Raw genomic sequence first — 25133 nt, 5'->3', positions numbered from 1 at the left:
ACTCAGCCTGGATGAATACGTAACTCTATGTTTTATTGGGAGCCTTGCAGAAGACACTGTATTCAAGTGGCTGGCGATCTTGACCAGTCCACATCTGCTCTGTTAGGCCTTGTACTTATGGCTTTAAAAGTCAGTTATGCTAACATATTTTAAATGTTAACATACTTTCAATATGCTAACATACTTTAAAGCATGAGTATTCGCAGTAAGGGAATCTGCTGGTGTGCCATGTGTTGCTCTGTGCTGCACACTGGTGAATGATATGACAGAGATAAAATCCCAACCTGTCAGGAGAAGATAGATGATTTTGTTTGTTACGTAAAATAAAAGGCACCACAGAATGGGAGGGAGAAGGAAAATCCATCTGTAGACCATATGATGCCACATAAAAGCAGGGTTCCCTGCATTTGCTAGGATATAAGATTTACTTGTTATCTATATTCTTCTTTTTATTCTATTTTATTAAAACCACTATTTTATTATTCCATTTTTGTCAGGCCTTTCTTCCTGAGGTCTGGAAAATCCTTGCCCCATCTCACTCTCACCCCCACCCGCTCCCCAGTGTGGAACAGCTCTAAGGGAAGGAGTCCTCAGAAAAGATTGCCATGGTGCTACTCAGTCACCTGGTGCCATCAGGTGCTAACATTCGTGCTTCAGTAGATCTCTCTGGCCAAGGAACTGCTCAGCCTCCTGCTTTAAACACTCTTCTTCCTGAATTGCCTAGTGATTTGAAAGTAAAGACCATGATCCTGAAATTTAGTTGGTATCCATAATGTGCTTAGCATGCCTCTGGGTTTGGTATAAGTAAGTATCAACTAATTATTGATGCATTCATTCCAATTCTAATTAGGATGGAATTCCAGTGTGCCTGTAAAGTGAAAACTCTATTTATTACACATAAAAATATATAGTGCATGCTCCTCCAATAATCACCCTAAATACAGCGTGAGTAATCAGAAGAAATGCATCTTCTTTTCCTCTTCCTCCTACACGTACATATCATTTTTAGAGTATATGTTAGTGGGTTTTATTTTCCATGTTATTGCTGTATTTGCTGCCACAATATATATATTTAAATTAAATAGAAGTCATCAAGAGGTTCTATTGGAAGCATTTGCTTTGTTTATTGTTGAAATTTGCTGCTTAGAAAAGAGTAACTGCTGACTTAAGTAAATGTGAAACATAATGATGAGAAACAGCTGCATTCTGCATCTCTCAAAATGCTAAATTTTCTTGTATAAAAGTCTAAATGTAGACCTCCAGCTTGTAGTGGGATCCATGCAGATGCAGACCCAAGTGTGTAATCACAGGTCAGGGCAGGACCTCATACCCACTGAATTGAGCAGATGTCTCTCTTCATTGAATGGACTAGGATCAAGCCCCTACAATTACTAGCACTTGCATGCAGAAGATGTTCCTCTTTTTCTCTTTTTTTTTTAAATGTACAGCACAAAATAATTTTGACTATTGTTAACATAGTACACATACGTCCCTATCCACAACAACAGAAAACAACTACAAAAGATGTAGGGGAAAGACTTTGACGTCTTCTTCATATTGAAAAAATATTCTAGAATTTCTACTCTTTCTTAAATCTGTGAAAAGAAGGAGTGTATGTAATAAATAGCTTCCATGCTCATTTTTCTCAGGTCTGTTATATAAAAGACACTGCTGAGCAGTATGAAGCTTTTCACTTCCAAGCCACTAATTCAAATCCACTGTATGTTGATAGAGATTCAAAGTTATTCCCAGCTAGCAGTCCTTCCATGACCTAAGTGAAACGAGATGAGTGCAGCCCTCAATTCATATCCTGGCTGATATCTGAATACAGAAAAGCCACCATCATAATTACTGACTTCCAGCAGTGCACTAACATGTTGAGCACTGCATAAACTGAGAAAGCAGAGCCCCACACCAAGGAGACTGCCAAACACACTGCCAAACATTGATACTAATTGATATCTTGCTGGGGTCTTAAGCGCAAAAAGAACACAATTTTGTCCCTTCTTTCTAAGTGCAGTATCTTTGCAGCTAAGCTGTGTCATAATATCAGAGCAGAAAAGGAAAAGTTCCACTGTATGCTTGTGGCATGACTAAACGCTAGTACCTCTCCCACATGAACTGATTCCTTGCAAGCCAGGGGTCCAGCTCTAAGTCTTAATGCACCAAAAGCGTGGAAAAATAAGGTGTTATGACCAGCAGCATACATCAGGCTGTCCTGGGGCGTTTGTACCTCCACATCTGAGATGAGGTCATGGAGAGCCACGGCCCTCTCCTATTTCCCAGACAATTCAAGGCCCATATGACAGCATGAACCAGTGAAAAATGTTCAGCCTATTCTGACCATATCTTACAGAGCCTCATTCACTGCAAGATGCGTTATCAGTCCCATAACAAAGAGCTAATAAAAACTTTCTTCACTAGGCATACACAGATCTGAGACAAAACAATAACTTTTAGGGAGCAGAGACACAATCATCTTTGGATTTCAATGATGGTCATTAGCACTTGTACTGTGAGGAGTTACTCCTCCTGGATGAGAACTTCCTGGTTTGTATGATAATCTCCTGAATGGGTAAGAAGCAAACCAGTAGTCTCCTTCAGTTGCTCACCTCCCATCTGTCATGAACAGCAGCTACTCAACTAGGAACATTACCTGCAGGTCATTCTGGTATACATCTACGTAAGATGGAACAAGTGTCAGGGATAGCTGGGTATCTACTCAGGTAACTGGGGAGAAATTGACCAGGAAAATCACAGCCTTCATATCCCACCTAATCTGGGATATTAGCCAGCATATATGGGAAGTAACAGCAATTAATGGGGAAGTAATACAAAACTACACTGTCATAAAATGAAGCTAATAAATATCTGGCAAGGAACTTGGACACAGGCAGTATATGGAGCAGCAGTTGAAGCACATGGTATTTTCCCTTATGGTAAACAAGTCTGTCATGGAAGATCTGTATTAATAGCACATATACAAGAACATTTATAAGGACTTTTTCAGCAACCACCAGTTGCTCAATATCAAAATTCTGCTGAGGAAACTTGCCAGCTTGGAGTAGTAGAGGAACAGGGTTATTTTGTGTTGATAACACTATATCCAGAGCCTGATGATTTCCCAGTGGGAGAATAATTGAGTACATCTCCCTAGCTGTTTATATAATGTAACATTATATGTACATATTGCCTGTTAGTCATGCCACAACAGAATTCTGTGAAGCAAGCAGAAAAACTATACAAACAAGCCTGACAGCTTTCTACTCAAGGACATTAAGGTAGTTTCATCTCCTTCTGCGAGCACATTACTCATCACTGCAAATAGCTCAAGAGGATATCCGTGCCTTACAGTAATATTGCGCTGGAATGGTCATGACCATTATCACTGTGGGGAGGACAATAAGGAACATCCTTTTTCTCCAGGATTAACCATACAAAACTGAGGTGGAAATGTGTGATCCTCTTGCTTTTTGGTGCCTAGACAGAATATATTGACCTCAGTCAAACTACAGAAGGCTAGAGGTGAAGCCTAACAAATACTACCAGTTCTGCACACCAGCATTTGAGGCACGGACTGCTTATTACCCGTGCAATACAGTTTAATCGCCACTCGTCAATGTCTAGAGAAAAAGAAACTATCCGAGAGGAGAATGATATTGCCTATCAGTCATAATATCCATGAACTTAATTGCTTTTTATGAGTGAAAGCTTAGTTGTAGCTTCTGTCTAATGGGGGAAGTAGAAGGCTCTTCTGCTTCTCCACATGCTAAGCGCTTGATGAACACCCCCAAAATAGCCTGAAGAGTCAGAAAAAAGAAACAAAGAAAAAAAAAAACAGGCCTTGTGTTAGGAACACAGAGACCAACAGTACCACACCAAGGTACATCCTACAGCCCAGGTGATGATATGCAAGAACTGTGAGCCTGTCTTGAGCTTGGAGATGTCAGTGATAAAGGTCCACTTTACTATCCTAAATTACAGACAAAAGATAATATATATATATATATCTGCTACATTTCTTCAACCTAGAAGAGGGCAACAACCTCCCTTATTAATGAGTGTAATGTAGCATGAGCAAAAGCTGCTTCTTCACTCCTACATAATCTCTTGTATGACTCTCAGAGGAATCAACGCCCACTTCTATTTGGGGCAAGCTTTCTTATGAGTGACACCCTGAAAAAGAACAGGGAAAAGGATATAAAAGATTAAACTGGACAGAATGCTACAGCCATACCATGTTTTACAAAAGAGGATGAGGCGGTCTCCAAAGATTTATTCACTGAACTCTGAAAGTGCTCCTAATCACCACTACAAATTTACAGGTGTATAATGTGAGTGGGCTGTATTATTAGGGAAGAAGAAGAGTGTTATTCTCCAATATCTCACTAAACTTCTTGGCGTGATACTCAGGTTGCTAAGAGAGTAAGATCTATTGATCTGAGACTTGTATTCACTGCAATTCGATGGCAGAATGCAAAACCCTAGAAAGCATCAGTTAGGCCTTCTGGTATTTCAGAACATGTAGTCCTGTCCTGTATTACAGCTACAAAGTCACAGTCCTGCCCTGCATTACAGCTGTAGTCTCAAAGTGAAAATATTCAGGCTTGGACTAAACCTCTTTAAACATCTAATATCTAATGTTCCATGGAAGCACCTTGCTGACATAGTAGCCATAAGCCATAGTGCTTGGGATATCCAGTGCTATCTGAAAGACCACCTTGGCCAATCCTCTCTTTAATAATTTCTGAACATGTCTCACTGTTAAAAATGTGGTATCTTTCAGTAGTTCTTCAAAGTCCCATTTGCTTTTGACTGTTCATTACAATTCTATGGCCTACACGATCTCCTTCAGGAAATGTGTGACTCTCTTATATAAAAAAAGCATGTTTCCAAAAGTAACGACTATATTCAGTCCCACAGGACGAACTGGTATCCCTTCTTCACTCATTTTGCACTGTGTTCCTCAGCTGATGCTGTATAGCTTCAGTATAGTCAGAGGCCTAATTTGTTACTACAGCAATTTCAGCTGGGCCACTTGTCATCCTCTAAGCTATCCTTGATGTCTTGATCTCCAGACCCTCTTACAAACAACTTCTGAGCACATTAATAAACCCTGTTCTTCATGATACTCCTTCACCAGATGAGAAGGATATGATCACTCCTTTGGTGGCGAGCATTAGTACTGCTTTGTCACTAGATCTTACTCTTCACAGTCTTTCTCTTACCAATGGGGAAAGACATTTTCCTTCACCCCAAATGCAGTGCAGACTCATTTCTTACAGACTCCAGATCACTCGGCAGTGCTCCATCTCATAAAATACAGATTATGATTGGTTTGCTGGACACTGGCCAACTTTGGGCCATTCCTGAGAAGGTTTGAGGCAGGACCTTGGCAATCACCTTCAAAATACAGGGCCTGCCTCCAGTATCAATGATGATTGAGACGGTCATGGTGTTGCCACCTCAGCAAATGAGTAACATCAGCTCTGGTAGTTTTCTGCTTGCTATCTTTTCCATACTGGTCTTTGCTTTCTTCTCTGCCACAGGAGGCCCTGGATGAAGCCACCATATTTGCCAGAAGGTGGCTGGAGCTTATCTCCAACAGGACCTTCAAAGACTGTTCCAGCAGATGGAGCTTTTACCTCATGTCTTGCAATTTACACATTCTTGTGGAAAATGACAATCAGGCATCTGTTTCTTTATGAGATTCCCACACAAGCAGAGATGCCTGGTGAGTCCATTCCTTGCAACGACTAACCCTGGAAAATACAGGGCACCTAAACCTGGCAGGCTCTGAATCCCAGAGGAATCAGTAGGAGAACTGTAGGAGTCAGCTCAGACAGACAGGGTCAATTTACAACAAATGGTCTAGAATGTAGCAAAGAGAGATGAAGATTTTCCTAGAAATGAGTTTAGCTTAAGCGTGTTAGACATGCTCCAGTTTCTAGCTCTCTGTCCTAGGGCCCAGAGGAAAATGAATGAAGGTCACAGCACCTTCAGGCCATCCCAGGAAAGGAAAAGGAGACTCAAAGCTCCTACATGTCTTCTAATTTCATGTATGTGGAATGTGTGGACCCAAGAGGATCCATAGTGACATCTGAAGACCTAGAAGACTTCCATCCCCAAGGCTAACTCCAAGAGCAGAGGAATGAGAAAATAAAAAGACTGTTGTAGAAAAAAAAGAGATGCCTGCATTGCTGTATTTTTCTTACACCTGGCAAGGTCCTCTGGACAACTTTGATGGCTAGGAAGGTGTGAGGAGCATCTCTCCTCTCATATCAAATGACCGATTCCAGCATGGAAATCCATCAACAGGAGGGATTTCTAGAGCCCTGCCAGCAGATACTCAGGAAACAGATCTTACTCAGGGAACAGATCTTGAGTATCATGCCAAGTGATATAGATGCTTCACTTAGATGATGACAAATAGTAGGATGCAAATGTGCAGCTTTACCTTACAACCAGGTGCCTTAAAGGCTGACCAGTTTTCCATGCTTGGGCACTTCCCACCTCAAACGCACAGAAATCGGGCTCTCCCTTGCTGACTTGCTTTCTTTTTCTCCAGTTGCAGAGCCCACCCCCTGTCCTGTAGCTTTGCCTCAGCGAGACTGCTTTGCCTCCCAGTGCCAGCATGCGAAAGCTGGCCTGGCCAGTCACAGCCGGGAGGCTCTTCCCCTGCCAACCGTGATCATCTTGACAGTTCTGCTTTCTCCTCACATCATCTGTCAACTCTCTCACTCCACCTCCCCTTCCTGAAATCAGCCTCCCCCATCTACCAGGGTTGGGGTCAAGAGGCTAGAGGCGCAGTGCCAAAGTCAGGGCACTCTCTGCTTCCATCCCATCCCAACAGAGTGAGGAGCCTGACAGAGCCAGGGTCGAGCCAGGATGGGACAATTAGGCTTGTGGGAAAGCAGTAGAGCCATAAGCAGCTACAAAAATCAACTCATCATACTTCTGCTCTGGGGAAGGAACACCTTGAGTGTCAGTGTTTAGGTGTGGTTTGACTCATGAAAGACTGACAAAAAGATTTAAGGAAAAGATCCATATAGTCACAGATCTGTGGACCACTCTCCAACTGCCTATAATGGAGCTAATAACTCTAGCAATACATCTCCGTCTGGACTGGCCACTCTCTTTTCTTTGACTAACTTGGGATCCACTTTGACAGCACTACCAACAAATGTCACTCCTGATCTTGGCATTGCCTGTTAGTTTAGATCTGTTTCCTTCTGGCCTAGTTCTGCTGATGAGCTTTATTATAGGCCTGAAGGAATTCCAGTGATGTGCTTCTTCCCAGCACCAACCAGTAAATTTCTGTTGTGCACTGTACTAAAACAACCCATAAGTAATGCTTACAGCTTCTACTAATATAAATGTAAACAGCTTCTGTAACAAATACCAGGTCAGAATATTAGTTAACCCTGAGCAGAGGAGTCCTACTCACACTCCTGTACCCCTTGTTGAAAAAGAGACTACCTGTCAGAGGACAGTATAGTTAAATGCAGCATGTCAGTACTACACAGAAATTAAGAGAGCACATTTGGGCTCAGGAGCCTCTGCTCAAGTCTTTCTGGTATGTTACAGTTTTCGCAATAAGCGAAAGGGCATCATGCCCCATCTGCCATCACCTTCATTCCATACAGGACTTCCTGCTCATTTGGGTAGCTGGTGTTTGTCAGGCAAATTTGTTTTCAAGGTTAGTATCAGAAACGGGACATACTGGAACCACTTTGAGCATCTAAAGAAGACACATTTGGGCAAGAAACACATTGAAGAAGGAACCCTTCTAAAATGTTCTTATTAGGCTGCTCAGAGAGAACCAAGAAAAAAAGCCAAGGTCTCTTCAGGAATTCTTTGTCCATACAACCTTCTCTCAAAGCAACCAAACCAAACAAAAGCCCAAACAAAAACTCTTCTGTTTTCGTCACCTATGAATAACCGTCTATAAAGTCAGATCTAGTTCAGATGGAAACCCAGCACAAAAAGAGTTCTGCCTGCAGTGGTTCATTGGAGTTACTGCACCGTGGAGTAAAGCTTCCAATAAAACTCAGTCTATACTGACTATGAACACTGGGCAGAAAGAGAGGGTTACATGAGAGAATCACCTTGGCCAGTTTGTAGAAATGCAGAGGGAAAGCAAAAGAGAAATCACCCCATTATGCTTCCTTCTGCCACCTTCCATCCAAGGTGATGTTCGGTAAAACATTCAAAGACTTGGAATTAGTGTTTCATTTTGTTGTTTTTGTATTGTTTTGTTTTGGTGAAATCATAAACATCTCTCTGCTGGAAACATTTAAAGAAACTGGCTTTTCTCTTTCCAGTTTTGACATTTTTATTCAGGAGCCTGTAAACCACAGATGGACAAAAGCAGTTGAAACTGCTTTAAATCTCCTGTTCCTCATTAGCAACTATAAACCTATACTAAACAGAAGAAAGCATAAAGCATAGCCAGACATAGCCTAAATAGTGCAACACGCTAGCAAGGGGTAAGGAACAAGCTGGTTCAAGATGGTTTCAGCTGACAGTTATATGACAACAGCCACAAAGGGCAGAGCTTATTGGATATGAACAATCCATTCCACCAGACAGAATAAAAAGAGATCTTTCTTTGAAATTTCAATCAATTGAAATTTTACACGAATCCCTAAAATCCAAAGCTCCATTTTTAGCTTCACATTCAATGTAAACCACAGTATTCTGTGGCTTTTCTAGCACACTCGGAAGAAACTAGATAAACTACTATATTGTTTAATACTTAGGATTTAGCATTCTGGATTCCAATCCCACCTCAGGCAGCTTCTGACACGATACCCTTCAATAAATCACATTCTGTTTGCCTCTCAGTTTTGCCATCAGTAAAATGGAGATAACATGCATTTCGCTGTGTGGTAGAGTGATGTGAAGGCTGACTGATTTATCAGTAGTTGTGAGATGCTTAGGAATACTCTGATGAAATGTGCCACATGTATGCACAATTTATTATTAACCTGACAGCATTTTAGCTCTTTTATTTTCCTGCCTTGCACACAATTCAAGTGCAGGATGCCTGAAGCACATTTGAATGGATGCCATGTGGCATTTTGATTGTAGCAGGTACTATCATTTAATTCTGAAATTCACAACCTTAGCACCACATTAAAGCAGGATTTTTGCAATTAATTTTCCTTTTTCACTCAGTTTTTAAAAGGAAAAATTTGAATGGTCTTGATTTTAGTTGGTGTCTTTTCATTAAAATTATTAAAGGCACACAGGCAAGGAAAGAATCTCAAGCAGAAAAATTGTTTAGGCCAAACCTCTAGAGGTGAAAAAGGATGGAAATAAATGCTATATGAAGGTTAAATGATCAAAATTACTATTTAGAAGCCCAAGTCAGTCTCAGAGCTCCAAGGTGCCTGGGTCACTTTTCAAACTGGGAATTAAAAGTAGCATTTTTTAAAAGAAGACCAACAAATCTAAGTAGATTTGGTTTAGTTCTTATTTCAGCACATCTTTCATCAGTATGAATGAAGGTTTTGCCTGGCTAACGAATACGTAGTGTATGAGGTTAATTTTAAGGTGAACACTATTAAGCATATAAAAAAAAAATCTGTACAATGGTCTATACATTTGATGTATTTTTCACATAACTGCTCATTAATGACACTGTATCTGCAAGTTCAAATAGCTGATGTACACACATTCTGCAGCAGAGTCAATCCTTCACAAGGAGAAAACAACTGGGCAGGCATATGCCTAGAAAATATAACAGATGAAACACACATTTTGTCTCACTCCCAGACCTGAAAAGTAGCTTAAATTATTTTAGTCTGCTTTCCACAGCAACATTTTGTCAAGTAAACAAGAAGAAACTTAGCAACTTCAGCTCCGGAGGAAAACTAGTGAAGACTGTTACAAATATCCCCAAATAGTGGAATATAGATTCATAGATGTTTAAAGCCAGAGGGAGCATTAAATAGACCTACATCAGAGCGGTGACCTCCACTGTAAGTGGTAGCAGGGCTATAATTAAACACCATTGACAAATGAGGTCTGAAATCACAGCCAATTGTTCTCCCGAGATAGAGGATCTGTTACTGAGTACTTTGGTTTAGATATCTTTTGCCTCAGGCAAACTGGGAGCCTCCACACTGGCAGTGGCAATGACAGGGAAAAACCTCCCAGAGCTCAAGAATGGCTGTCGTGCCATACAAGTGCAATTCCCAAGAGATCTTTGAAGGCAGAGACTTGCTCATCCAGCCCAAATCTCAGCTTGGGGTGGCTGCAATTCAAAAAAAAAAAAAATCTTGAATGGAGAGATATCTGTTATGCGCCTCTCTGGAAACGTCCACTGCCCAGCCATCAGGCCCAGCTACATTGCAAACTGCTTGGGTTCAATTCAACACACTAAAAAGCTAAAGACCAAACTGCTAACAATCCCAAATTCTCTAATCAGCAGTTGTGGCTCTTCCTTAATATAGGCAGCGTTGCCGCCTTCACTGTCCCTATTGAGAGACTGCACTATTCAGTTATACTGGGACATCTGAGCTGTCGTATGGGGAATAACCCACCCAAGTCCTGTCCACCCAAGATCATTCCTCAGGCCCTTCATTTAGTGGAGTTCTTGACAACCAGCAGTACCTACAGATCTGTCACCTTAAATGACGACATGGATTCACACCGCTCTTCCCTCCTGGGAGGTTTCAAAGGGCATCGGTGTGACTCATCACCACCCTACCTTTGCTCCAGGCTCCTCTCACTGAGAGCTGGAAATCCGTTCTCCTCTCTGGTCAAGTCTAACCTGTGCTAGGTTCTTTCCTTCTGCCTCCACTTCTGGGACTAACAGTTCCCACAGCTGTAGCAGAATGGGATTCGGTCCACAGGGTTTCATTAGAGCTTTTTAGTTGGTGTAGGAGCATATGTTTCTTCCTTAAAACACTTCCAATTTTTAGGAATATATCATTAGTGTGCTCACTAGGGACAATGATGCTATTAAGTTATAAAATAAGGTAGAAATATATGGACAATTGATACAGATTATATTTTATACAAAGTCAGAATCCAAAAATTCCATGAAATAAAAATGAATCTCTTTTTCTGCTATCATCAAAATGAGTATTTTTCTAAATATTTTGACTTGAATGAAAACACTATTTCTGTTGAGGAAAAACATTTCCAAGCTGTCTTATTCTGACATGCCTTAGCTGGTCTAAATGTTGCTTCACATGTCTTTCAGTAGAACATGCCACAGGATAAGGGCAGTCCAAAACCAGACTGCCTTACCTATAGATTTAACTGCAAGATGTGAAGTAAAGTGCATAGGTATGTATGCTCAGTATTTGTTTAAGCCCAGCAGCTGTTGGGGTTTGTTGTAGATGGGTTCATTGCTGCAGCTGAAGTGCAGCTGAGCATCTCAGCTGAAGTAACAAAAGAAAATAAAGAGTTTAGGAGGAAACAACTAAGACAGTAACCTAAATTACAATTTGATCTTCAAAGTCCTAATGTTTGTTGTTCTATTTTTAATTATTAAAAAAAAAAAAAACCAGCTCTCCAACAGTGCAATGCCCACTAGAGGAACTCTGAAAAGCGGATTTCGCCATTTTCTACAACATCCAATATTTTTCTCGGAAAACTTTCTTCTTCTACTCAGTAATAAACTTACAGCCATACCGCTATCACTACATGACTACCTTCCATGCTGCCATGATCACACAGCCACCAGTACCAGAGCTAGCAAATTTTAAGCTGGACACGCTCGCATTAGTCACGCCTCATCTTTGACACTAAAATAAATATACCTCTGACAGATGTAGCAAGGCTACTGCTTCCTGATGGCAACATATCCAATCTATACCTTTTTTTTTAATGTTTGTTTTTTTTTTTTTTTCATGTTCACTGATCTGCTGTTATTTTCCTTAAAGTCAAAACTATCTGAATAACAGGAACCTGCACAGATCCCCAGCTCCACCAAAGGTCTGTCCAGAATCGTGCAGGGCAGCCCCTTTGTGCAGCAAACCCCTTCCTACAGCCGCGAGTCCCAAGGCAGCTCTAGCAGGAGCCACAGAGGGAAGGGCAAAAGACAGAAGACAAAACACAGAAATTCTGGCTACTTCCCAAGCTTTGTCTTTCAGGTGGTCCTAGACAAGCAATTTAATCTCTCAGTTTTCTCTCCTTTCCTCTTCACCAGGCTCACTTTTTTGTTGGTGCTGGTTTTGTTTTGTTTTTAAGAGCAATTTATTACAAAATGATACCACAGGCTTCTTCCCCATATAAAAAAAATCTTGGGGGAATATAAGCAATATATTTTCAGCCACGTACAGAAAGGAGCTTAAGGAATTTAGCTGCAAACACCACTGAGCTATGAAATTCACAGATCACAACACAAGCTGCTCTCATCTCTGCTAGCCATCTCTGCTTCAGCTGTGGTTTCTGAGCAGCCTCAGCGGACAAACCTGCCTTGAGCTCCTCGGATTTCTCCTATATTGCCTTGAGGAGAAAGGTACTGAGAGGCACTCTGGCCCTGAAAGCTGAGCTGGCAGGATGGAAGCAGCAGGAAAGACCAGAAAATCAAACACGTGTGCAGAGACACACCAGAGGTTTGGAAAACTCAGAGAGTGTCATTTTTCTCGAGTACTAAGGCAACAAACTGAGAAGAAATGAAAATCCACCCATGGGACTTTGCAGTCTGAGAAAGGCTTCTGAATAAGCAGCAGCCAAGTAAGCTCTGGGGCATGCCAGCAGCTTTAGAGATTGAAGTCAGGTTTTAACCTACAATTTCTGCATCCACCAGCGAACTGTTTCTTCCGTTCTGATACAAGTCTGTCAAATACTCAGAGCCAACCCAGCCCATCATTTCACTCAGGTTACTTTGCTGGTTGGATTCCATGAGCAAGAAGAGGGAAATCACACCTGAAGAGTAAATCCTGATAACAAGGCACACCTTCCCTCCTTGGCCTACATAGCAAACTGCCGATCAGCTACAAATACACTGGCTACATCTCATAAGCAGTTAGACTTGCAATGGCGAGAGCTTACAGGAAGAGAAATACAGCAAGAAGATTTTACTTTCCTTTCCAGTGCCTAAGAAACACAAAACACTTGCCAGCTTTGCGCTAATTAAAGCACTCAGAAACTACGCAGAGTTCTTCTACTCTGTTGTCCTGCTTTTTATGCAATGATTTATGCAAGAACAGAAGAGCAAACTCTGCAATTCTGCTCTAGTGGCCTTTTATACCCTCCCTGCTTTCCCTGACAGCCCAAGGTCGAGTTGAGTTGAGCATGGAGAGCAAAAGGGGCCAGGCTGGAAGCAGCAGCTGTAGTAGGGATAGCACCAAGGCAGACAGGTAGGCAGAGGTGGGGCACTGCACAAGGAAAAGCATCTCATCAGCGCCTGGGGATCACGACAGACGGCATCTGGGGAGAGCCAGTGGAGCACATGGGACACATATGAAAAAAGTCGTAAGTTCTCCTTCTACCATCGCTCCTATCAGCACCCTGCAGTACAGCATCTGCTCGGTGTCACCCAAGAGCCTACACTGCTGCTGGGGCTCTGTCTTCAGCAGCGCAGCTGCAGCCTGGCCTGGGAAGGCTCCAAGCGCACATAGCATGACAGTGCACAAAGCTGCAGGAAACTGGGGGACTTCAGTCAAAAGGAAGGAAGAGGAACGCTCCTCAGACACGGTTTACTCAACAAGGAAAGCTACCTTAATTTTTAACTGCAAGCCAAGTCAGAAAACCATCAGTCAAACCAGGTCATTGTACTGGGTGCTCATGAATTACCACAATTTACCTGTCCTGCTATTTATATGGCTCTATCTTTGTCATACAGCATGGTGTGGGGTCCTTAATACCTAAGATAGGAAGACCCATTGGCTACATACTTCAGATATGGGAAATGAAGCACAGAGGGTAATTCGGTACATACCCCCTCTGAAGTAAGCTCAGGCGATTCAATCCTGAGTCCTTCAGTCTGCCAGCAAATCATCCTGGGGATACTGGAAGCCTGTGGCAGAACTGGAAATTAGTCTCAGGTGCTCAACTAATGCCTTAATGGCCACACCACCCTTTCCTGCCAAAGATAAAGTTCTGCTGCACCAATCCACTTCCTTTACACATTGCACCCTGGCCTCCTTTCAGGATAGCAGGGTGAACAACTGCATGTGTAGACGGGGTCTGGCCAGCTGAAACAGCACTACCAGCAACGCCATCAGCAACATAAAGTAAGAAACCAGTGTACACAGGTCCCAGCCCCATTTCAGAACAAATGCACTCAAATACAAAACGTATTCAAGTAGTGTGTGACACTCAGAGCCCTCCCTGCGTCGCACACCTACCTGCCTCAGCCCTTGGGCTGCTCTGCACCCAGCTGTCAGCTCCTGGACCCATTCACAGGTAGAGCGAGGGGAAATGCTTTGCCCTGCAGGGCGGGTTTACAAGGGCATTAAGCTTGTCTGCAATGAAGGATTGTGGGAGAGACACACGCATACACCCCAAAACCACCTTGCTGTCTCTGGACAGCAATAACATGGCAGTTGCCTTGTTTTCTAGAGGTGCAGAAAGAAGCTTTGCTATCCATCGAGTTCAAAGTGGGTCAGCAAAGGAACAAGAGGTGAAGTGAGATCAGGAGCCAGCCAGGACAGGTGGCTGCTCTACCATTTCGTCACGTGGATCACCACCTCCTCCCAGGCCAGGGAGCGCTCAGTGCCGAGGCCGACGTGCCGAGGCCCGTCTTCTGTCAGCAGTGCCAGAGCTTGCTGGACGGACGTCCTCCTCCGCTTCTTCCCCTGCAGCTTTCTCGTGTGGTTGCCAGCATCCTCAAGGTTTCCAGGAGGATTATTTCCCCCATTTTCCACCAGAACTTAACAAAAATTACCCTGTGGCAAATGACCTGCACGCCTCCATCCTGGAGTACAGATGAAAGCAAGGCTAGAGCATGTGCTGTCTTGCTTGGGGCTGTACTTACTGCTGATTGACCTCCGTGACAGGCTGCCTAGCTCAGCAGAAGCCTGGACAGTAATACTAGGCCAACGCTTTCTTTTTTTTCCTTTTTTTTTTTTCCAGGGAAAAACAAAGGAAAATAAACCTTCCTCCTGAAATCAAGTAATCTTCTCCACCCTTCCTTTCCCTAAGTTGGAAAGGGAAATTTTTGGCTCCACTCACTTTCATAATTATTATGAGTTCTTTTTATTTCTTTTAAATATTTTCTTACTAACACCCCAAAATTCAGTTTAGGTCATAGCTGTGCACAGGTTGGGAAGGAGCAGGAGCCACCAGGCTGGTCTGCAGGCTGACAGAGGGAGCTGGTATCTAAACTCCAGCCAGATTCAGTCTTCCAGAAGCTCACTCAGCCCATTCAGATCTCCTCTCAGAGCCAGCCTGGCACTGTTCTCTTACACCGTGCGGCAGGTAACACCAGGACTGAATAGCTGCTGGAAACAGCCTCTGTGAGCTATGGCTTACTCTTTCCAAAAGTAACATTTTCATCCTGTTTTTACCCCAGTCCCACCTCCTCCTCGCCTACAAACTGCTCTCACCCTTCACCAGCTCCCACCAAGCGGCGGTCTGATTCTGTACCAACTGCAGTTTGCCTCCTTTCAGCAAGGGCGATGCCCAGGCTTAGCCTGACTGAGGGCTTCAACTGGTCTGCTGCCTGAGGGCTGCAGCTGATCTGCAATCAAGCAGAAAAGGACCGTAGCCTCATGGTCATCTATAACACAGAAGAAGGAAACAAGAAGAATATAGCTGTCAGCATGTATTGCAGCGAGACCGAACCAGGGGCACGCCTCCTACAGGGGCCTGCCATCTCCCTGCGGCTCCCCTGCACCAAAAGCACCGGGCCAGGCCTGGAGCTGCCGCAGCCCCCGCTCGGCAGGGGAGGTGGGACCTGGGCCATTTCTGTGTAGGGGTGTGTTGGATCCCAACCGAAACGCTGTGGCTCCTGCTCACTTTTGGTGTTCATTATTAAGAGTAACAGACAACGCTTAAACTGCACTTTGGAGTTTCAAAGCACTTTGCAAACATTAATTAATATCTTAACACATCATCTTTCTCTGGTGCCCATCTGGCGTCGCATCAAAAAATTACAACCAGACTGGAAAAAAAAATACTGTTTTAAATAGAACCAAATGAACTTAATCCAAGAAGAACGATCAAGAGAAAGAGCTGGGAAAAAATAAACTTGCTGCTGCAGAGCTATGTCAGGAGCAGGGCTCTTCTTGGCGTTCTGCTCAATGGCCAGAGCTGGGGCATACGAAGTGTCATAAAAGAACAGCTTTGCCTCTTGCAACATTTACTCCACAGCCCTTGGAGACCATCAATTCTGGAGCTCTGCACTGGTGAGTGAAGATCTGGGCCCCCCAGAGCTGCCTGCTGTCCTGGAAGTGCAGAGCACAGGACCAAATGGAGGGTCTGCAGCTGTTTATTGCTGGTGAATCCACCGAAAACCAATTTATATTCATCTATCAAGGAATATGCAAGTGGAAGCAAATATTATGGTCATGTTCATTTGTTTCTGATTACAAAATGTATGTAAATGCATATGCAAATTAACTGCACCCATCAGGCTCATGGCAAAGCGCCAAATTAGCCCTTAGTGTTACAGAGTTCGGGGTGGCTCGCGGGGAGATACGGTGATTACAAGGAAGGCTCGGCCGTCCTTTTAGATGCAGCCAAAACTGGCTGCTCCAAAGGGGCAGGTGGAGGATAAATCCTGCAGTAACTTGTCTCTTTAAACGAAGCTGAGGGGCTATAGAAAAATCTGTTCCCGCTGCAGTTAAAAGTGTGATAATTACAGAGCAACGGGCTCCTCTGTCATTCAGCAGGCAGCATCCCCAGGAAATCTTGCTCTGTAATCAAGGGAAGAGGTGCAATCAGGCCCCTATTCAGGCTTCGTTTAGAAACAGCCCCTGCAGGCAACACAAAGGCTTCAGCATGGTGCTTTGTGAAGCTGGTGATCACATCAACGTCTTGGTTCTGCAACTACAAGCAGAGTTAATGTCACGTCTAAGCACATCTTCTGTTCACCTTCACCACAAAGTCCAGAAGAGGCCTAGGAGAGGGGCGAGGTCATGGGCCAAACCACTGCTGTACGTAGGATGCTGCACTCACTTTCTGCATCAGTGGACTCACCCTCCACACCTCGGTGGCAGAGGAAGAGAGAATTTCTAGCAGACTAAGCAAGGCGGCGTGGTCCTGAACAGGAGATGTGAGCACGCGCAGCTGGCTGCTGCAGCAGCACTGTGGGCAAAATTTGCGTAGGGAATGAGAACATTCTTGATTTGTGTTTTCTGGGTTGTTTTATTTTTTTTTTTCACTGACATGAATGTATCTATCTGTGCTGCTCAAATTCTACAGGAACCGCATTGTCTTGGCAGCCGCCTGATCTCACAGAGACTGATGAGGTTTATTAGAGAGGAAGGTGTCTCTGACTTCAGCTTTCATGTCTAATGCCACTATTGCCCAGAAACATACAAATTAATTGCTACTCAAATCAGCCATCCTTTGTACCCTACAGAGCTGTCAGATTCAATGAACCAGTTTACTCCAAGTGCAGTAAAAATAGTATCACGTTTTATTCAAAACGGCCGGATCTTCCGAAGTGTGCACACATTTGCACACCCATGGTATAAACTCAGGCACACAAATCGTAATTCTCAGTGACCAGCAATGATCAGCTCAGCTACCCATCTGGGCATGTAGCTACCTAGACATACACAATCCTGGCAACTCCGCATGCATAATAAGAGCTAAAAAGCGTTCTGCACACTGGGGCATGTTCTGGGCAGAATTTACAGTTTTGTCTCAGTGTGGAATGGTTGCTTTCTGCTGAGGTTCACTGTAACTTCACTTTGCATCACAATAACCCCTAATACTGCAAATGGAGCTTCGTTCCGTCACAGTACGTGATCAGGAGGTTCCACTCTCTATTTATTTTTTATTTCTTTGGCCACAGAATAGATGATTGTGCTGTGGTTTTACCATCTGCAGACATAGGTATCAGTCAATAGCCAAGTAATGGCCTAGACCCTGTCAAGAGAAGTCATTATGAAAAAGGTACATACTGCATTTAGCTGTTCAAACAGTTGTTATTGATTGGATCCCATCAGTTCCCAGTAAAAGAGCCAGAGAAAGACCAAATGAAAATACACACACAGACTGCAGACTAGTAAATACGGTAATGGAGTTGAAGATATCCCCAAAAAGGGAGTTGAAGTGCAGTTGAAAGAGCATGTCTCTTCCGAAAACGCAACTGAGAACAAAATACCATGTTGAACAGAATTCCTGCAAACATCCAGAGGCAGGATAAGGAAATAAAATAAAAGGCAATAGTTTCAGTGACAAACATTTCAATCTCTTGGAACAAAGCAAACAAAGAAAATACAAGATGCTTAATGGCCAATCAAGCCACAGGCAGGAAGAGCCTGCATCCAGTCCTGCTGTTCCTACCACATCCTACTGTTAATCAATGGAGGTCCTGCCACATTCAGGCAATTGCAAGACAATATCTTTGAAGTTTGCTAAGTTTGTCAAACTCAAACAAAAAGGTAGCTTTACTTCATTTGGTTCATTTTTAGTTTCCTTGCCACTTTTCTTTGTCTGCTTGTTTCCACTTACTGAACAGCTTTTCTTCTATTTTTCCCCTTCTCACAGTCTACACAGACACTGTAACATTTTTGGGCGACAGCATTTAACACACAGAAATCATCACTGTTGCAGAATAAAGGGGGCAGAAAACAAGGCTGATTATAAAATTTTAACATAAACCAAATAGACACCATGAAGTAATACAAGAAAAAACAGGCCTGGACAAAGTGGTAATTGTTTGTGGAAATCTACATTTGTTCCACCGGGAAAGTTCTCTGCACAGCATCGTATGTGTGAGCAAACAGAGCACAGCTAACAGTGAGTTAAAAATGTTTATTTAAAAAGGTACATCGTGACAAACTTCTCTGCTCACTCTTAATAGAAGGTTGGGCTGAAAACTGATGAATCACTAGAGGAAACAAACAGCAATGGTGACGCATGGCTTCAAAAGGTAACAATAGCACTGCTTGATCCGTGATCTCTACAGCAGAAATATCCCTGGTTTCATTAGAAGATGGATTTCATCTTGCTCCACCCACCCAGGAAATACAGAAATCCCACCAGCAAAGCCTTGAGATTGCCCCCACAGGTGTGTATACAGAAGCCTCACTCACAGTATTTTCTCCAGACATTTGATGAAAACCATACGCTGTTGATGTCTTGACCTGTGAAATCTTGATCCATCATCCCAGCAGCATAAAGAGGCTTATATCTTTACAATCCAGGCTCCACGTGCCTCTGTGGCTCTTGCAATCTTCCATCACCCAAAACTTGCATTTAGACAAGAGGTGTCTTTGCTCTGTAAGCATATGAGGATCAGGCCCTACAGCCCAGCTATTCAAGTGCTCAGTCACAACCAACAGTCTCACCAGCTCCACATGCTTCACGGTTCAAGCACAGGAAACAGTTCTGGCTCATTACTGATATGGACCAGATGAGTGCTGACCAAAAAAATGGGGAAAAAAACAGCTTTGGAGTATAAAAATACAAGTCTAGTTTGGAAAACTTGGAGAAAAATGGGGGGGAAAATCACTGTAGACAGTCCCTCACCAGTCATTCTGAAAGTGATTTTATTGTTGCACTTCGGTACTTTAAACTGTTATTTATAATTAATAAATGCATCAAATTCTATTACTGTACCTGAAAAATGCTGGAAACTGGCATTAGGGAGGTATTTCTCCATCAGAGTGTAGATCTCTATAGCACATACAGCTGATGTTTTCCCAGAAGGCATATTAGTCTTGTCTCTAAGATGGCTATTTTGGTCAAGAATGATGACTTATGTACAATGATAATGTATATTATTATTATATTTGTATATAAAGGCAAATTTTCTTCTATCATTAATAGCACCTTAAAATTAATGCAAATATAGATGTCATGTTTATTTTCCAAACTCTCTCTTCCTATAGAAACATGTTTGCTTCTCCACCACAGTATTTCTGTAGGGGTACTGACTGCCTTTATGTTTATCTATCAGCAGTATGTAGACATTACTTTCAGCACTTCTCACATTCCACTTACTAAATTCCAGTTAATTCACTTCCATTTCCAAAAGCAGTTAGGGAATGGTAGTTATGACATGTAAGATATTAATGCAAGTATTTCCATTTTGACAGTGTTTTTTTTTCCCTTCAGATTGGACTCTTCTTACCCAGTTTCATCTCTGTCTTAAGCTCAAACTGTTGTGTTTAAACTCAAATGTCAAAAAATGCTGTGATAAGATTCTTGAATTCACACTGTGATTTCCAGTCGACTTACTTAAGTCTCTTGCACATACAGAGTTAATTACCATGGCACTGCTAAACACCGAGGAAAGAACCCTGAAATACACTTCATTATGCAGTTTGCATTACTTAAGCCTTCTGGACTGAAATTTTAAAAAGTAGTATGAAACAATGGCTACAAATCCCTCTCCCTTTTGCAATATTAAAAGAGATCATTAAGCATGTCTCAAAGCAATTTAATCAAGGATGCTAAAACAATCAAGGTGCCATTCAGCAATTAGTATGCAAATAATTGAAAGGGAGAATGGGGCTTCCACAGAGAGCAACAGCTTACGCCAAAGGTGGCCTAACTTTTGCAGTGTCCTGTCAAGCAGTTACGTTAGCCATACACACATTGCTCATTTTTACCAACACTTCACTCAATTTACCAACACTCCATTCGGGGCCACCAAATTGCGGAATTAACCCAGATAGCTAAGATAATTTCTTACCTATGCTTTTATCAGCATCAACATAGGGTACTTGTGTGTTCACCGATTCACATTTTCTACCCTTATTAATAAGTTGCTGATGAAAATCTGCCCATGCTACAAATGCAGCATCCTTTCAAAAAGGCACTTTTTGCAATTGCTCATGCCCACCGTCTACTCCCATTTCATTATTTCCTGCTGGAAAAAGAACGGTGGAACTTTAATTCCTCTGATAGCCACCAGCAGGGATAAGAGCTCAGCCACAGCCTTGCTGAGTGACAAATTAACTCTTTGGATTGCACAAAGACCAATGGGAAGCACAAATGTATTTTCTTACCTTCAGAACACAGTTTGCCAGCATACCCAGTGGCTGAGCAGTCACAGTGTGGCTCGCCATCCAGAAGAAAGCAAGTGCCACCATTTTCACAGGGGTTTTCTGTGCAGAGCCCTTCCATTTCCAGTCGGACCCCTTGACTGCCCAGGAGCTGCGGCTCAGAGTTGCCGTATTTCAGATCCAGGATAAATCCTTGAAACGGAGGCTCACTCAGAACACCATCAAGGGTCAAGGCAGCAGGACGGATGTCCAATGGGACTCCACCCACAAAAAGGTCGCTGACGATATTCATATACTGGCGCTGGGGACGCACCTCGCCTGGCTTGGCTTCACCGTCCAGCACTAGCACTGTCCGAAGGTGATTGCGGCTGACCATCAGGAAGTGCCAGTTGCTGTCGTTGACCTGCTTGTCTGTGATAACTGTAGTCTCTGCACAGTCCACACTGAACTGCAGCTGGATGCGCCCATCGACAAGGGACAGACAGAGGAAGTCACAGACACCACCGTCATCAAAGTAGAGAAGCAGCCCAGCGGAGACGTTGGTCTTGAACTGGAAGCTGAGTTCACTCCTAGTGCTGGCATCCCAGCGGAGGTAGCGGGCCCACTGGTTGGGGATACCCATGAACTCCAGACCCAAACAGAGACCCAGCAAGGAACCCAGCAGCAAACTCACCTTCAAGGTGAAGTAGATGGAGTGGAGAGTGAAGCCCATTGTTTCAAGAATCTGCTCTTCACTAGGAGAAAAACAAAAGCCACGGTACTGTGAGGAGAACCCCAGCAGTCAACACTGAATCTGTTAAATCCAACGGGAAGAGAAGGAGAGCACAGATTGACAGAGGGAGGGAGAGCAGGTGGAAAGAGAGATAGCAAGGGCACGTGACTGAGAAGAAGTGTCTCCTCTCCAAGCAAAGATCTCAATTATCCTTTAGGATCCAGAGGCCTTTATCTCAGAAGTACAGGGTATATGAAGGTACTTCTCCAGCTGGTGTACTTTCATGAAGGGCAAAAGAACCCACGGTGGTTTGTTTTGGTAGAACACAAAGGTGACACTGGTTGTTCCTGGGAGGGAGGAAAGGCCGCGATAAAGCCCAAGCCTCAGATTCTGGTTTCCTAGAAGGGATGACAATACTGACGGAGGTGGCAGTGAGGTGGAAGAGAAAGTGAATTCATAAAGTACGTGATCCTTGGGAGGGCAAAAGTGAAGCCAATCTTCATGGTGAACTGCTGGCAATCCAGCCCATAATTCACTGCTTGGCACTCAGAGAGCTTGCAGGACCTGTGGGGTCAAGGGAAGAAAAAAAAAGAAAAGGTTGATCCCACTACTAGCCATACTTTTACCATGAAGCTTATTAAGGTCTTGTCCAGTAACTCATTTACATTTCTTGATATTCTGGCCACTTCTTCAGGCCTGCAGTTGGCTATACTGTCCTTCAAAGCACCAGGGACATCTACATCATCAAAACTAAGAGGACCAGATAGAGAACTCACCAAGGGATCTGCACAAACCACAACGCTGGGCAATGAAAAAATACACCAAAGGATTTTACCCCCTTGGATGAAGGCAATCTCAGTGACTTTACTGAGAGAAACATTGCTGAAGCTTCCTCATTAACAACTACCTCTCAGTGGAAATGCTTAGGGCAAAGACCACAATCCTTTAGAGTCTAAGAGCTGATGCACGGCAAGGAAGATATTAACCAAACTTCCCTTTCCATTGCTTTCATTATGCTTCCTAGCACACCAAGCAAGCATTAGAGAAGACAACCCCGCTGTCAGGCTGTCATGCAATAGCTGCTTTTACTTTACATGTCTTGCACACTTCAGAGGCTCTAACAGGGACCTTTGCAACCTGGAAACATGTGCTATGCAAATTATATATGGCAACCTGCAGCTTAGATGATAGGAAACTTGTAGCTTAGATGATAAGAACTGTCTAAGCACTTAACCACATATCCTGGTCTAATGGTTTGGCAAAAAGGCCAAATTCACCCCTAGCTAACAGCAAGCAATTCCAGCTGCCTTCAGCGAGCAGGAGCTACACCTGTTAGCACTGGGATATAATTCACTTCTGCCTATTTGCATGTGGGTGACTGTATGCCTAGGGTAGGAGGATGTTTAAAGATGACAAGTAATGACAGCACAAAGCTAGGCTCATTCTTTGAAAATCCTGCTTTAAAAAAAGTTTTCCATTAACAAAGGTGCTTGTTCACAGGCTGGGCATGAGAAAAGATCTGGGAACTGCTAACGCTAGCACAGATACAAAGCGGGAAAGAAGGTGATGAGAATCAAGGCCTTCAACCTCGCAGAAGACAGCACAAGCACGGATTTCACAAACTGGGTCACAGATATTGTGAGACAGCATTTTGCTTGGGACAGGTGTTTTGCATTGTGAATGATGAGCGTGGCTGGGGCTGTTGCTCCTAGCAGGTGACTTTCAACCCTGCCACCCACCTCGCTCCAAAGGAGGTGACCCCCAGACACTGCAGAAACGGGCAGTGCATTAAAAACTCTGCCTGGTAAGGGCAGAGCTTAAGCTGGAGGAGAATCACCAGGCAAAGGAGGGGACAGCTCGCCCAGTCACGGCCTCTACCTTACCTGCCCCAGGGACCTGCAGAAGCTGTATGTCTCCAGGGATGCCAATCTGGCAAATTTAGCCAGCACAAAAAGCAAGTCACTTACAAAACAAAACGGATCAATTAAAAGAAAACCTGCAAGCTAGAGAGTAACGTGAGCTTTCAGTGCCCAGTGGAAACCAGGCCTGTTCCCTGCAGCTGCCTGAGTGGAGCTTGTTAGCTAAACTGCTATAAACACAAATAAAATCAAGTCAAAACCAGAGGGAAGATAATTCCTTTTAATTGTTAACAGCTTGGCTCAGGAGAATAGAAAGAGGAAAAAGGAGGTGTTAGGAGAGGTGTAAAAGGGAGAAAAAGAAAAAACAGATCCAAATGCTAAAATCATCTGTCATCCCAATAATTACAGTGTTGGCTCAATTCATGTTTTTTTGCGGGGGGCTTTAAAAATCAACTGGAGGAAAAAGCATGTGGCTCTTGTCCATTCACCTTTCTCCTCTGTGCTCCCCAGTGGGTCCGCTAAAATAGCCCATGATTTATGGAGAAGGAGAATAGAGTGAGAGGGAGGGAAGAGAGAAAGTGATGACCCAAGCCCGGAATTATTGATGAGGTGGGAATAGGAATATAATAATGTGTGTAAATTAGCCAGCGATGTGCTCCCGGCAGCTCCCGGCTCCCCAGAACAGTTACCAGCACCGCAGCAGAACCCAGTGCTCCGTCAGCTGGCTCTGTGCTCAGCCCAGCGCGGCACCCGCCGCCCCCAGGGGCGCTCACAGCAGCTCCCGATGCCCCTGGGCAGGGCGGGTTGCAGCACCTGCACCAGTCGTAGCCCCCAGCCTGGCCACCCGGCTCTCCCTGTTTTAAAGGACTAACTCTTTGAGAACCAGTGGAACACGGCGCACATCCTAGCATCATGTGAACACTCCCCTGGCAGTCACAGATGAGATACAAATGCCCCAGTACGGCCCAAATGCCTGTACAGAATCCCACCTATGCCTCCCAACCCCAGGCTGTTTTACAGATGCACAGAAACCTCAGTCCCCACCGGATGCTTCAATCCTTGGGGTATTTCCAAGGAGCAGGAAAGGGAGCAGGGCTGCCTCTGCGGTACAGATCTCTGTAACACCGAGACGTGTTCATTAGGTGCCAACAAAGCCACAGTCAACAAGGGACACTTAAATCAGGCAGAAATGGTTAAAAAGGGACAGAACTGTTGACTGAGGGAATCCGGGGCAATCCCTCTCTATCTGTTTTGAAAGAAGACAGAGCCAGCGCTCTTTCGGTAGATGAAGACGACACAAAAATCATGAAATACAGGAGTAATTGGGGGTGCTTCACTGCCTTTTGGACATTGCGGCGCAGGCTTTGGGAAGGCTGCCCACACCCAGCCGCGAGCAGGCCAGGGCCATCTGAGGCTCCTGCAGAGCCGTGCTCCTCCTCGCCACACGGCAGCAGGCCTGCAAGGAACCCC

The 25133-nt window shown here is 43.8% G+C and overlaps 1 protein-coding gene across 5 annotated transcripts in view; it reads right to left on the bottom strand.

Annotated features, from left to right (window-relative positions):
• The window catches only part of NRXN3 (neurexin 3), a 940418-nt gene extending 918050 nt beyond the window's left edge, over positions 1-22368 (bottom strand). For all 5 annotated transcript variants that reach the window (XM_083837468.1, XM_083837465.1, XM_083837469.1 and 2 more), the window contains exon 1: positions 21096-22368. In XM_083837468.1, coding sequence (XP_083693594.1) covers positions 21096-21804 — 709 coding nt within the window. In that variant the 5' untranslated portion in view covers positions 21805-22368. The remainder of the gene's footprint in view (positions 1-21095) is intronic.
• Positions 22369-25133: the final 2765 nt, after the last annotated feature.

This window comes from Anser anser (genome assembly GCF_964211835.1).
Source record: "Anser anser genome assembly, chromosome: 5".
NCBI classification, from domain to species: Eukaryota; Metazoa; Chordata; class Aves; order Anseriformes; family Anatidae; genus Anser; species Anser anser.
This window is presented reverse-complemented; position numbering and strand designations above follow the sequence as displayed.